Source organism: Saccostrea echinata, unplaced genomic scaffold (genome assembly GCF_033153115.1).
Source record: "Saccostrea echinata isolate AGI-Se365-2 ecotype Australia unplaced genomic scaffold, CSIRO_AGI_Sech_v1 ptg000010l, whole genome shotgun sequence".
In the NCBI taxonomy this organism is placed as follows: Eukaryota; Metazoa; Mollusca; class Bivalvia; order Ostreida; family Ostreidae; genus Saccostrea; species Saccostrea echinata.
In genome coordinates, this window is record NW_026889759.1 from 652017 (window position 1) to 668156 (window position 16140).

A 16140-nucleotide genomic window follows, 5' to 3' on the forward strand; every position below is an offset into this window, starting at 1 on the left:
AGTTACTCCTCTTACAGTACCAACCAGACCCAACCTGACACCTAAGCAGTCCCAGAAAGCAGTCCCCGGGACTGCTTTGGGACTGCTGAGGGACTGCTCTGGGACCGCTGTGGGACTGCTCTGGGACTGCTGTGGGACTGCTCTGGGACTGCTCTAGAAAGCAGACCCAGCAGTCCCAGCAGTCCCTGGGACTGCTTTCTCGGACTGCTTTGTTCGCTTATGCATGAAAAAGGTTCTGAGTGACATGATAGCTCCGCCCCTTGTGTATTCTGAATTTGCAGGCTCCCTGTTGTTGTTTTGTTTACTTTCAGCAGAGAGGTGTTTAAGATAAAGAATAAAAAAAAAAAACAAGGATTTTTTTTAAAACATTTTAATAAGTAGAGATAGATATACATGTAATTACTAAATGTCTTCAGAGGCTGTAAATTTACACAATTGTAGTCTAGAATTAATTTTAAAAAATGAAAGTAGTTAAAAGGGAAGTCAGGAGATGACTTTTATCCTTTAAATTAAACTTTAATACAGGTGTTTGAAAAAAAAATACATCTAGGCCTATTTAATTAATTCATGCTAATTAAAACTTTAATACAGGTGTTTGAAAAAAAAACATCGAGGCCTATTTAATTAATTGATGCTGTCAAGTTACGGAATGTACTCAAAGTTTGCATCAGCACTATTTCAAAACAAACAAACAAACAAAAAAACAAACGAACTTGTCATTACAATAAGACATTCAGAGGGACGTACTGTACTGGATTTTTTTTTAAATTGAAAAAGCTAAAACCATATGCATGCTAAAAAAGAGCATTCCATGCTATTTTTTACCGCCCTCAAATAAAACCTAATAATTTATTAAATGACCATGAAATAAAATTATTCTACCATTCTTCAGTCATTTAAAACATTATATTTGTGAACAATTATTGGGGGATTTATTTATGAATTTGTTTTTGATTTATAAACAAGTTATTAAAAGAGTAAATTTATAAACATTTTAAAATATTGGGAATTGTGACTTATTTCTTATTTGTTTTGTTTGTGTTTTCCTGGCCGATTAATAAAAAGCAATACAAATGTATAAAATGGTGTCAACACCTGAAGTTTCAATCGCCTTCGGGCATGATTAGCAGAAAGTCAATGCATGTTATTTGGGTATCAGTGTTACACATCACTGAACATGCTGGTCAACAATGACACTAATTTCAATCTATGTACTGCAAAAAATCTTCGTTTCAATAAATGTGTATAAATTTATTTCGGGATTAATTAATTTTGAACATAATCTGAGGGTTCCATTCGCGTGATTTACAGATGTACACTCAAACGTTTATATAATAAAAGTATTATTGTTTTCTGTTACATAGATAATTTAACGATAATTAAATTGGCAAGTCAGTGAAAATAATCATGACTGAAATATATTAATATACAAAGAATTTTTCAAAAGCTCCAGTACTTAAGAAAACTGCATTCAGAGTATAGTATGGAAATCGGCCTTGCTCTATAATTATAAGGCCTATTTAAAGCTAGTTTTGATAGAAAATAAATTACTCAAGCTTAATTATCTACAAAAAAAAAAAAAAAAAAAAAAAAAAATATGGAAACCAATATCAATCACAGTGATTTAGAAATTGATTTATTTTGGTGAAAAATTAATATACCACAAAACTGTGTTTAAATATTCATCTTATTTATAGGTGTGAACGTCTTCTTTGTTCAATATTTATTATTTGTTTCTATACGCGTAGTGTGATTTTCTTAACAGTTAAAAAATGTCTGTCGCATGAGACTTGATACTGCTCAGAAAGAAATGGATCATCAATTTCAACTGCCTTTTATAGTTACATTGTTTATTGGTAATCTCATTTATGAGTAAGCTCCGCCCATTAAATTAATTAACCCCGCCCACTGGGACTGCTTTCTGGGACTGCTGGGAGTGCTTTCTGGGACCGCTGGGACTGCTCTGGGACCGCTGTGGGACTGCTCTGGGACTGCTCTAGCAGTCCCAGAGCAGTCCCAGAAAGCAGTCCCCGGGACTGCTCTGGGACTGCTTTGTGTCAGGTTGGGTCTGGTTGGTACTGTAAATGTAACAGGCCCAAGAGAGAGAGAGAGAGAGAGAGAGAGAGAGAGAGAGATGGCAACCAAGATTAGCAAGCATTTTTATACATGTAGTAGTGTAAATTCATGAAGGGGGGTTAGAGCTTTGATATAAAATAAGAAGCAAAAAAAAAAAAAACAAACAAACAAACAAAAGACCAAAAAAAAGAAAAAAAAAACCAAACCAAAACAAAACAAAACCAAAAAAAAAAAAATCCCAAAAAACAAAAACAACAAACAAAAACAAAAACAAACAAAAAACAAAAAAAACTATTACATTTACAAAGAGCGAAAAACTTAAGGTTATTGGGGGGGAGTGTTCGGGATTCCCATCCTCACTCATTAAATACGTGGGACAGTTCGACCAATTACTGTCATTTAAACAAGGAAGTAGTAAAGTGAGTAAATAACAATCCCAATATTATTAGTCATTGTATATATAGTATAAAAAGATACATTCTTTTTACCCCTTGACCTTGACCTTCATATTTTACCTAATTTTCAAAAATTTTAACTTCGGTGATTACTTTTGAATGACATATGATAGGGCGTGCATATTTGACACAATATGCCATAAATAATGGCATCCCATCCACTAAGACACCGAAAGCAGGGGACCACAATTCTTTGAATTTGCTTGTTAGTCTTTTTGATATGGAAACATCCTCATATAGTGTGGATTCAAGGTTTTTTTTTTCAAATCATGACCTCCTGGGGTAGGATCAGGCCACAATAAGGGATCAAAGTTTTAAATAGGAATAAAAGGAAAAAAATCTTCAAAATTCCTCTTTTCAAGAACAAGAGCATGATTAATATTGAAACATTCTCAAGAAGTGTAGATTCAAGTATGTACAAATCATGACCCCTATTTGCCGGGTGAAAATGAAAATTCCGAAACCTTATTGCACATCTACAGGACATCACCAACCAGCTCCCAAAAGATGATTAGGCTACTGTGTAAAATGTAAGAGGAGTTCAGGGAACCAGGGGCTTTTTGCATAAAAAACGTCATTTTTCGACCCCTATTTGACCCCCAGGGTAAAAATGAAAATTCCGAAACCTTATTGCACATCTAAAGGACACCACCAACCAGCTCCCAAAAGATGATTAGGCTACTGTGTAAAATGTAAGAGGAGTTCAGGGAACCAGGGGCTTTTTGCATAAAAAACGTCATTTTTCGACCCCTATTTGACCCCCAGGGTAAAAATTAAAATTCCGAAACCTTATTGCACATCTAAAGGACACCACCAACCAGCTCCCAAAAGATAATTAGGCTACAGTGTAAAATGTTAGAGAAGTTTGAGGAAGAAGAAAGTGTGACAGACGGACGGACATGCGTAACAACAATATACCCGAACTTTCTTTAGAAAGTGTGGGTATAAAAAATGTGGAGTGAAGAATGACAGACGGATAGACAGACGAAGACAAACAGACAGACGGACAGAGTGATTACTATGGGGCACTGGCAAATTCTTGCGGGGTCTTTGATATTTAAGGAATGAATCTAAGGGGAAGAGCGGCCTTGAGCTACCAAAAATTTTGTTATTCAATTTTTTTTCATATGTAGCTTGTTTAGTATATCCCACAGATCTTAAAACAGTTTTCTTATCAGATTTTTTACCTTATTTTAGAGAAATTGATTGACAAATACAATTCCCTACAGTGTGTAAGTGAAGTTTCGATTCTCCATGTAAACTGGCCAATTATTCTGTCCATAATAGGAATTTTTAAGGATATTTTCATTATCTAAAATTATAGTGGCCTTGGTCTTCCAGCTCTCTTAAGAATATTGTTACAAATGCTCTTACTATGCATATGCAAGTTGACATGATTTTTTCAAAAATATTTCAGAATGCAAAAAGGGTTTAAAAATTTAAAAAAAAATTCTTTTAATTACACTGAATCTGAGAAAGGAAAATTGCGTTCTTTTTAAAGACAATTTAGACAACAAAATGGTACAGTGTATTTTGCAAAAACTACTATCAGTATTTGAAAAAATTACATTGAAACCTAAGTTCTTCATTTTTAACTGTAAAAATATCGAAAGGTCAATCTTACCTCAATATTGCACAGGGCCTGGTTAAACAAGACATACCCTAACAAAAAAATACTATAGTAAACTATTGTTAACTACAGTATCAAAGTAAAAACTTTGGAACTTTAATTAAAACTTTGGAACTTTCATTAAAACTTTGGAAGTTTGATTTACTATAGTAAAAACTTTGGAACTTTGATTAACTATAGTAAAAACTTTGGAACTTTGATTAACTATAGTAAAAACTTTGAAACTTTGATTTGAAACTTTGATTTTCTATTAGTAAAAACTTTATTACTTGAATTTACTTAAAAGTTAAACCCGTGGAATTATGTTTTCAATTTCCATTTTTGACATTTGATCTTATTTCATGTTCAAAATTCATAAAAGCTTCAGAGAACTTTTTATAAACCCGACCCCTCCCTTAAAAAAATAATATACAAGAAATGAATTTTAATGTAAGGTTGTCTCTCGCGCCGATAGATGAACAACATTTATTTAAATAATTAAATTCAATGCAGATGTAGTGTAAATTTTTTTTAATGGAGAAAGGAATATATCATACTACAAAATAAAATTTGTGTCATTTAGAACCAAAATACCTGCTCCATCAACTTCAATAATTTATAAATGTAAATATTGCATTTGAATGAACTAATTTGTAAATATAAATTAACATGTACAGCAACCCCCAGCCCCAACCTAACCCCAGCTCCATTCCCTTAAAACGGCAAAATAACCAAAAAATATTGAAATTCTTTAATCAGTTAATAAACTATTGTGAAAACTTTGAAACTTTGATATAGTATAGTGAAAACTTTGAAACTTTGATTTACTATAGTAAAAACTTTGGAACTTTGATTTACTAAAGTAAAAACTTTGGAACTTTGATTCACTATAGTGAAAACCTTGGAACTTTGATTCACTCTAGTAAAAACTTTGGAACTTTGATTTACTATAGTGAAAACTTTGGAACTTTGATTCACTATAGTAAAAACTTTGAAACTTTGATTTACTATAGTAAAAACTTTAAAATTTTGATTTACTATAGTGAAAACTTTGGAACTTTGATTTACTAAAGTAAAAACTTTAAAACTTTGATTTACTATAGTTAACAATAGTAAACTATAGTTAACTATAGTATTTTTTTAGTAAGGGTAAGCATGATAAGACATATCATGTTTAGTAGGTTGAAAGGAAGAACAATATTTATGAAGTTTAAGAATTGAAGGGAAGAGCACCCCTCCCCCCCCCCCCCCCCCGGAAATAAGATTTCAGGTTTGGGAACGAAAATAACGGTTTTAAGCTTGTCAACAAGTTTCTCAGATGGAAGTTTTGTTTATTGATGACCCTGCCCCCTCCCTCCCCCCTTTCCCTGAAAAAAAAAATCACGGACCAGTGCCTGCGTCCAGAAAAAGTTGTAAACGTTCAAAAGACGAAAAAGATTCCAGCTGATTTCGGAAATATACTTGAAAGTCAGTATATCCTGATATTGAATACAAATTAAAGAGGATTTTACCTTAAGGACTAGGGACAACAAAGTCACTCGAAATCTTCTGAGAATCAGCTCGGAAATCACCGTAATTTTACAATTATTACGCCCATCTATAACAGTATGTTAATGTTTAATAAATGAATGATTTTCTGAAAATTTCAAAATGAATATCGATGTTAATTGCCTTTTTTATCGGGAAAAATAAAAAGAATCCGCATTTTTAAAAATGAATACTACATTTTTAGGAACAAACTGAATGGCATACAAGGTAATGTCATAGAAGAATTGGGGAAAAAAACTTCCATTTTGTAATGATTATGCATATTCTGCATTATTTTATCGCTTCTTAATAATTTAGTAGTCCATCATATGCCCAGTTACATATATATACAAGTACATAAATTATAACGGATTCTCTCTCCCTTTTTCTCTCTCTCTCTCTGTCTCTTTCTCTCTCCTGTATCAAAATTGAGAGGGGTACCGTAAGCATTCTAAAATAAATATTTTCTTTCCATTCACTTACAAGAAAATTTATTTCTTTTCTCAGACCTTTAATTTTGGAGTTTAATCGGATGGTATGTTGTAAGTAGTTAATATTTTATAATAATTAGGTTTAAGATGCATGTTTTCTACAAGGTCCCAAAAAATTCATGTAATTTTTCATTTAAGTTAATGTATATGTGTGTTGTTCTACATACATTGTACACAATACTTATGTTTATGTTTTTTGCGCATGTGCAATGCAGCGTTGTCAAGGACTTACTAAGCATGTCGTTTACGACTAGACTTACGCTACTTCGTGAAACACAAATTACGCCCGACTAAATTTTGGCGTAAGCCCCGGAAGTACACTTAAGTCTTAAATTTACGACTTTTGATGAAACGGGCCCCAGGGGCCACGTCCACATGCGTGGATGAAGATGGGGATCAGGGAGGGGGTTCAGTTCCCTTCGCCGCAATTTGCGGAGTTATTTGTGTACAAATCTAGAGTAAAGTAAGTTAAAAAAGAAAATGAACTTGGACTCCTGTTTAAGAGTTAACTTAGTAGGTTGGTAGGAAGAAACATATTTATAAAGTTTAAGAATTGATGGGAAGTAAATAAGTACATAAAATTGAAACGGATTCTCTCTCTCTCTCTCTCTCTCTCTCTCTCTCTCTCTCTCTCTCTGTTAAAATCGAGAGGGGGATAAAGTAAATATTCCAAAATAAATATTTTCTTTTTATTCATTTACAAGAAAATTTATTTCTTTTCTCAGACTTTTAATTTTGGAGTTTAATCAGCTGATATGATCTGTACTTTTCACCAAATTACATTGTATGTGGCTTGGTCAAACATTAAGGTTTAGACTAAACAAATATCACTTCTAAGGTAAGAGAGGCAACTTATTTAGCAAAGATATCTGAATTTTGACAGAAAAACGTTTGTTTGTGTTATTAATCCTTAAGATGCATGTTTCCTACAAGGTCCCTAAAAATTCATGTAAATTTTATTTAAGTTAATGTATATGTGTGTTGTTCTACATACTTTGTACACAATACGTATGTTTATGTTTTTTGCGCATGTGCAATGCAGCGTTGTCAAGGACCTAGTCGAGAGACTAAGCATATCGTTTACGACTAGACTTACGCCACTTCATGAAACGCAAATTACGCCCGACTAAATTATGTCGTAAGCCCCGGAAGTACACCTAAGTTAAGTCTTAAATTTACGACTTTTGATGAAACGGGCCCCAGGTGTTTACACACTTTATACACCGTGTATGGCTTTTAATCGGCCAGACAATGCAGTTGTTACGTGTATCTTGTTTTTCCTCAAACGTACACAAGAAGAAATAAGAAATAAAACACAGATTTCGATATTTTCAACCATATTTATTTAAAAATATAATTTCATATATTTCGTAAAACTTTTTTATAAGTTAAAAATTAAATCGGGAGAAAAATCAACGAATAATTGCTCACGTTGTTTACATGACGGGAGATTATTTTGTCTTTATTTGAATTAATTATTAGGTTTTATTTTGGAGCGGTAAAAAAACGGTATTGAATGTTGTTTTTTCCGTGATAGCTGCCTTTACGGTTTAGAAATAATTACTTTCCAGTGCAGCATATAGCTTTGAATATTTTCTAAAACTTGTTTCCTCCTTTGGAATATAGAATAAGTAAACTTTGAGTACATAATTTGAAGAAAGCAGTCCCAGAAAGCAGTTCCAGGGACTAGAGCAGTCCCACAGTGGTCCCAGAGCAGGTCCGGAGACTGCTTTCTGGGACTGCTTGGGTGACAGGTTGGGTCTGGTTGGTACTGTATATACATTTATACAGAAAAAGTAAGTAGGCTTACATAGAAAGAACCCTGTTTAATGTAGGACTTTCTAAATTATTAGATTAATAATAAATACTGACGGGAAAAATACGTGTATGTAAACACTAATTTAAAAATGAAAGAAAGATATTTCACAGAATATTTCCACTATTTTTAAACCTAAAGATACTTTTTATTACATTTACACTGCACTACATAAAAATATTTTATTTTGTTTGACGTTTCTACTAACCGTATTATTACATGTATGTGTACGCTTTGTCCGAGGTGTTGATTTAAAAAAGAAAACAATCTGCGAGTGTTTTGAAAATAGATTTTTTCAAGAACTCTCACAAAAAAGGAAAAATTACGAGAGAGAGATTATTTTAAGTGTCGAAGGATGACAATGTTCCAATTGAAATTACACAGATAAAAAAATATTAAAATCTTGCAAATATGCAATGGAATTTAAACAAAGAAATACTAAATTGTTTGAACATCATATACTTATATGAGGTTCTAGCCATGATTATGACATTTCTTAAAATTAGGCTGCAAAATCACATAATTTTCGTATACATATAGTACACTGCACAGCGTTGAACAGTGACTGGGTCTTACTGACGTCATAAACAAAGGGAGATAAGCCGCATCAGTTGAAGATCATTTTCGTGATCAAGTAATTTTGATCGACTCTGTTGCCGCTTCCTTGCCAAAAAATCCAAAATATATTTACAGGCTTATCAAATATGCAGCAGTAAACTACAAAAATCATAATTAGGCATAATAATACATTCAAAATATATTTTCAACACAATTACATCTACAAAACCATACGTTTTCAGTTATCTAGAATGCTTAACTCATTAATATTCATAGACCTAGTGAAATATTTGTATGATGTTCCTCAGAGTGTCTCTGTCAAACTTTTGATTATTATAAATGTGATTAATCACATAATAGAAAGATACAATTTTAAAACTTCGAAGATCAAAATTGCTAGAGTTACTACAAACATCATGCTGCTTTGATAATATGTTATTGTTTTGTTTTAGTTATGTCTTACTATACAGAGAGTGATGGAAGGCCGTGTGCCAAAAATGTGGGATGTCTTAAATATAACACATAATCAGTACCTGGAGCTGTCAATGAAATTGGATCTGAGAAGTAATGCACCAAGGGCAAGAGACTGGACAGAATTTGCTGAATGGATTGGTAATATAAAATCAATCAACAAAGAGAATTGTAGAGTTTCTCTTATTTATTGTGAGCATGTAATTTTAAGCTCACCTAAACTCGTTGGTAGTGAGCTTTTCTTTCTGATCACTCATCGTCAAGCATCAGTCTGTCATTCATCTGTAAACTTGAACATTAATTTTTCAATTCTCTTTAAGTCACTGGGGTTGGTGAGGATCACAATAGGAAATAAAAGTTATTTGATAAATGTTAATAAAAAAAATCTATAAAAAATTTTCTTCTCAATAACAATGGGCAAGAAAAGATGAAAGAAAAACAAAGGATAAAATAGGACACTATAATAGAGTTTGTCACTTCTGTTTCATATTTGGATATTTTACTGACAGTAGACGATAATGGCAACTAACAGCTTGTTAAATTGTATGATAAACTGGATGATTACTGATTTTCAAGCGTCAGCCTTCCCTATTTATGCAGTAATATCACGCTAGATCACTTGCATATAGTATTTACACCTCCCAACTTATTCGATACTCAAGAGCATACTCCGAGTACGATCATTTTCTTTAAACGAGGCAGGGTACTGACAGACACGTTGATGTTACAGTGATATCAACAACCTCGTTTAAAGTCAGCATTTTGTAAATTCTTTGGTTGTTAAAATGACCTATAACATATCATTGGGACGTATTTTGGCTGACGGAAAATTATACCAGATATCATTTCAAAGATACAGTATTATATTTCAGCTGAAAAAAGGTACAAAAAATCCAGACATTCTGGGGATTGAGTCCAGGTCGCCCACGTGAAAATTGAACAAGCTAACCATTACACCAGTGGGACCATTTCTTATAAGAGCCTCTTTTATCCCTGGAAAAATCATTCGAAAATATTGAGAGACAAAAAGTTGAAAAATTCGACTTCGATAGCGACCGGAACTATTGACGGCGCACAAAAAGGCAATTCCGCAAATCTAGAAGTCATGTTCTATCATCTCTTATAAGTCTCCAGTTCATATCTTTAGCCGTTCTTTAGATCTGCAGCGGAAAAAAATCCATTTAAAAATCAGGAAATTGCCCGTAACATGGAACCGGAAGTGAATTTTCCAAAATTCTTTCAAATGTAACAATGGCTTTTTAAAAAGCATTATCCCTGAAAGATTGATGAAAAACCATTGAATAGTTCTCGAAATATCGCGTGCATAATATTTGTCTAAAAAATATTAATAATAATTAAAATATTTATTATCAATTTTCAAACAAATTGAATATAACGCATTCTGAAAAGAGTCTCTATTAACGCTACTAATATCATCGAAATATATTGAAAAACATAAAAGGTGAAAAATTCGACTTTTTAAATTCGCTTCCGATAGCGACCGGAAGTAGTGACGACACACGCAAAGGCGATTCTGGTAATCCAGAAGACATGTTCTATAATCTCTAATAAGTCTCCAGTTCATACCTTTATTCGTTCTTTAGATATGCCACGGACAATATTCCATTTAAAAATCAGGAAATTGTCCATAATTTGGAACTGGAAGCGAATTTTCCAAATTTTACTTGTGATGAACAAAGTTCATAAAATGACTCATTTTTTGTGAAAGTTTCATTGAAAACTACATAATAGTTTTTGAGAAATCGCGTGCACAAGATTTGGTCAACAAAAGAATAATAATAATAACTAGAAACCTTGTTGCCATGGCAACAAGAAGGTCTTCCGTCCCTTCTCTGTCTTCAGAGAAGTTGATTCCTCACTAAACAACATGTTACATGTATGTTGTGCATTCCCTGTAACACCTTCATACAAAAAATAGTTCCTTCGCAATGCGCTCGGCACTCTAAAGTGAAAGTTGCGGGTCTCTTGGATGAGACCTTAAAAACCGAGGCCCCGTGTCACGGCAGACGTTGGCATAATAAAGATCCCTCACTGCTCAATGACCCTGAGTGCCGAGTAAAGGTCAAAATTTGAAGCCCTTCACCGGTATATGGTAACGTCTCTATACGAATGAAAAATTCTCGAATGGGACGTAAAACAACACACAATCTATCATCAATCATACATGAAATATAATTAAACGTTTATATTTTGAAAATATTGCAAAACTGGAACGGAGAAAATACGAGTTATCATTTTATAAGGGGGGGGGGGGCTATGTTCCAAAACATCTTTGTGTGAATTTTTTCAAATTTGAGAATCTCACAATTAATTGTACAAAATATAAAATTATGATAAATAAGATTTTTTTTTAATTTAAGACATATCTACACTGATTTGTTTTATTTTGCCTAATTTCATGCATTTCAGGTTACACCCCCCCCCCCCCTCCATGAGTCAGCACCACACACGCTTACCAAATGATTGACACTTTACTAATGTAAAACTTGAGAGCATATTTTTCACATACTGTTTCGAGTAAACCGATTTTTATGTGTTTTATTGTGTTAATAAACTGTATACCATTAATTAATCATACCTTTATGCGCTAAGTCGCTTTGAGCTCTTAATTATGACGGATCTTGCTCTAAATTAAATTTCATTGAAGTTTTTTCCCTCTCATTTGAAGTTGCTATTTGTTATTCAATCAAGTTTAGAAAATAATAAATTCTACTTTCAAAATAGAATTTGACAAATCTCCAGTTGGTGATTCAATGCGTAGGTACCTAGCTACATTTACATTTACCTTGTTTTGTCATATCACACATATGTCCACATTAATTAGTGCAAAATTCAACTGCAAACTCTTTATGAAGGAGTAAAAAGACACAGTGCCATTGTGAAGTCAAACACTATTGCGCTGACGTTGAACGACATAGCCCCCCCCCCCCTTTTTAAAGATGAAATATTATATTTGAGCCCAAGCAACAGTGTGAAAAAATTCGGACATTCTGGGGATTGAATACGAGTCGCCCGCGTGAAAATTCAACATGTTCACCATTACGCTATCAAAAACCATCGCATCAAAGTAGCAAGTAATAAATATCTAGAGTACCTGTTAACCAATCTTTAAATAAATTACATATTTAGCATTCTTATAAGACTCTCTATTTAACCTTTAAATATCATTAAAAAAAAAAATAATAAAAACCAAAAAGTTCAAAAAATTACCCTTCACTTCCTGTGACGACCGGAAGTGGCGACGACACACGAAATGTTTTCATCACACATCTACAAAACACGTTCTACCATACATGAAAATTGAACACGCTAACCACTACGCTTGTAGGATCATGCCTTATAAGAGTCTCTATTATCCCTAATAAAATCATTAAAAATATTCAGAGACAAAAAAGTTGAAAAATTCGACTTTTTTAACTCGCTTCCGGTATTGTTAATTTTTTAGGACAAGTAAACACGCGGCCGGAAGTGAATTTTATAAAAGTCTCTGACTTTTCTCTAGACATTTGCAGTATCTACAACATACATAAAATTATTTCCAAATGGTTTCGCCTACTCCTCAAGGTCTATTACTCATAAAAGTTTGGTGTTTTAATCTTTTACCTGTTTTTGAGATCTCGCGCAGAAATCTTCTCATTTTAAGGACAGGAAAACACGCGACGGGAAGTGAATTTTTAAAATATGTTTAAGGTTACTCTAAACATTTGCACTCTGAATAACATATTTAAAATTCATTTCAAATACTTTATATAAAAAGAATATTTATGGGAAAGATTGATTTGATTGATTGATTTATGTTGTTTTACTTCCCATTCGAGAATTTTTCACTCATATAGAGACGTAACCATATACCGGTGAAGGGCTTCAAATTTTGACCTTTACTCGGCACTTAGGGCCATTGAGCAGTGAGGGATCTTTATCGTGCCAACGCCTGCCGTGACACGGGGCCTCGGTTTTTAAGGTCTCATCCGAAGGACCCGCAACTTTCACTTCAAAGTGCCGAGCGCATGGCGTTTATGGGAAAGAAAAATACTCAAATTATGTAGTTTTTCTCATATAACCGGAAGTCGTCGTTTTTGTTTCCGGTGGGACCAACATTTATGGAATCTGCGAAAAAGATGCAATAAAGTGATGCAATTTTTAATTAAAAAAAGAAAAGTTGAAATTTTCGATTTCTTTGATCACTTCCTGTGACGACCGGAAGTGACGGCTGACGCTCTAAACCCAAATGGTTTTGCCTACATCTTAAGGTCTGTTGCGCATATAAGTTTGGTGTCTTAATCTCTTACCGTTTCCGAGATCTTGCTCAGACAACTTCCCATTCTGAGAACAGAAAAACACGCGACCGGAAGTGAATTTTACAAAGATATTTGACGTTACTCTAGATATTTGCAGTCTAAATAACACATTTAAAATTCATTTCAAAAACTTTTTCTTCAAAGGATATTAATGGGAAAGAAAAATACTCAAATTATGTAGTTTTTCTCTTATAACCGGAAGTTGACGTTTTTGTTTCCAGTGGGACCAACATATTTCGAAACTACAAAAGAGATGCAATAATGTTATGTAAGTATTGATTTAAAAAAGGAAAGCTGAAATTTTACGATTTCTTGATCACTTCCGTAAGCGACCGGAAATGCCGACGACGAACGAAAAGGTTATTCTGTTCACCTATAAGTCATGTACTATCATCACTACTGGACGAAAAAAAGTGCTGAGAATCCCAAATTTTACTGATAATGTTTAATGATTACTGATACTCTGCTGTTCTTGCTGATAAATACTGATATTTACTGTTATTCTTACTGTTGTTACTGATAACTGATTTTAGTTGTTTCTGATAAATACTGATAATTACTGTCGTCTTTACTGTTAAGTCTGATAAATACTGATAAATACTGTTGATGTGCTGTCGATGCTGAGATTTACTGATAATTACTGTGGTCATTGTTCTTTGCCTGAGAAGGTGCTGAAAAGCTTGAGTGATGATTTTTTATTTTAAAGAAAGTATTTCATCAACAAAATTCATTACAGTCTACTTACTAGTTAAATTCTAAATGAAAAAGTCACATGAATTATTTATTTTCACATTTCATTATTCATTTATTTATTTATTTTTTTTTTAATTTTTTTTTTACATCTTAATATTAAAATTACATCAAAAATGTTTTTGTTTTCCTTTATCTTTATATTTCTCCTTTGTTGTCAATATCTGAAGGGGGAGGGGGGGTGTTCATGTAGTGGTTACTCTACCTATGCAGGTACTTTTAAAACAATTTTTCTATTCACAAAGGTTTTTTTTAAAAAAAATCCTATCTCATATTTTTTTTTCCGCGTGTATTTGTACTGTCGTTAAATAGTTTTAGGGAGCATGTTTAATATTGTCAATGGCTGCAATTAAATTTATATTTTCATTAAGTGAACTTGAATATTTGACAAGTAACATGAGTTCAGTCTGCTCTGTTAGTTGAGACCCCCCTCCCCCTTTACAAACCATTCTCCTTTTAACAAGGCAGGATTAAATATTTCACACAAAAATCTATACATATAACATATACTATGCCCTTTAATGAAGAATGTGACAGGTTCAGATAATAAGATTTAATCATGATCTTAAATTTGTTGAATTATCTCTTTCAGCTAGTGCGCTCTAGTTCTATAATTTATGTCCTCCTCGCAATTTTTTTTTGTGGTATCAAGCTACATGTACATGTATCCATCTTCCGTTGTTTTTTGTTTTAATTTTTATTTTATTTTTTAAGCCATCAGGAACTAGAAATCTTATGCAGTTGGATTTTCATTCAATGAAATACGCATCTTTCTTTCTTCGTTAGTACGATGTACGTAATTACTGGTAACAGCTAGATCAATTTCAAAAAAAATTAATAACCTCCTTATACGCGGTCAGTCAGTTAAAAAACAAAATAAAACAAAACTTGAAATTACTCGGTTGTTCTAAAACACCGTTTAAAATATATACATGTCCACCACGTGTAGAAGTTTCTACTTTCGCTTTGAGAATCGGATCAAATATGAGTACATTTTGTATGACATGCATTTAGTAAAATAAGTAAAATTAGAAATAACCTTGTACAGAGAGTAAAATATATGTTGTCCATTCCATCTCTCGTTGTGCGAGACCAGTGTACTCAAAGTACACGCGACAGGATTCAATTACATGTAGTTATTCAGACTGTAGAAGAAAAAAGGGGGATAAAAGACTGTTAACTAATCTGATAGGCGCAAGGTTGATTCTTTAGTTTTTAGTTCCATAAGTTATACATGTAATAATTACTTAATATCTATAATATACGTGAATAAATTATTTATAATAAAATATAATAATGCTAATATTATTACACAAATTGCCAAATCACTAAACCATCTTATAAAAAAAACTCGTACAAATTTTGCATAATTATTCATTAGATAAAGTCGAAATCCTCGTCTCCGTTTTACATGCCCTTAAACACTGTTAACAGAGTCTCAAATGAATTTACATGTAGCACGCTCCTCCTGGATATTCTTTAAACTTTATCTCAAGAAATGTACGTAAAACTAGCAAATGAAATTGGATACTGAGCAAAGATCTACGTGAATTAAAATAAATTTATTTTTTTTATTTTAACATGTTTAAGTTACTTCATTTATTTAATAAGTTTGTACAATGTATATAACTTCATTTCTTTTCCTTTTTTATTTATTTCTGTACTGTGTCCTATTTTGCTAAACATTTTTCTATCAATTTAATTTGTCAACAAAATCGATAACAAAAATTAAATTTTTTGTGCATCCATAAAGATTATTCCTGCTCCAAGTAGCAAGTACATGTACAGCGTAGGTTCATTTGTTTATTATTAACACCGGTGGCCGCAGACGCAGAACAATTATAGGTAATTAGTGCCCATTGTTACGCTGACCACTACAACTTACATGGAATATACACGTTGTACCCCGTTCTGCCCAAGTGCCTAAGACATGTACACAATAAAGCCAAATCACGGGTTGATCTTCGATTTCTGATCAATACAAATCAATTTAAACGTGTATTCCATTCAGATCTGTGACCTTACAATATTAAAATCGATCAACTTAATCATCCATTATTTACATTTA

The 16140-nt window shown here is 32.8% G+C and overlaps 1 protein-coding gene across 1 annotated transcript in view; it reads left to right on the forward strand.

Annotated features, from left to right (window-relative positions):
* Positions 1-16140, forward strand: part of LOC133184105 (uncharacterized) — a 279833-nt gene that overhangs the window by 227708 nt on the left and 35985 nt on the right. Inside the window, exon 8 of the mRNA XM_061318958.1 lies at positions 8985-9144. Coding sequence (XP_061174942.1) covers positions 8985-9144 — 160 coding nt within the window. The remainder of the gene's footprint in view (positions 1-8984; positions 9145-16140) is intronic.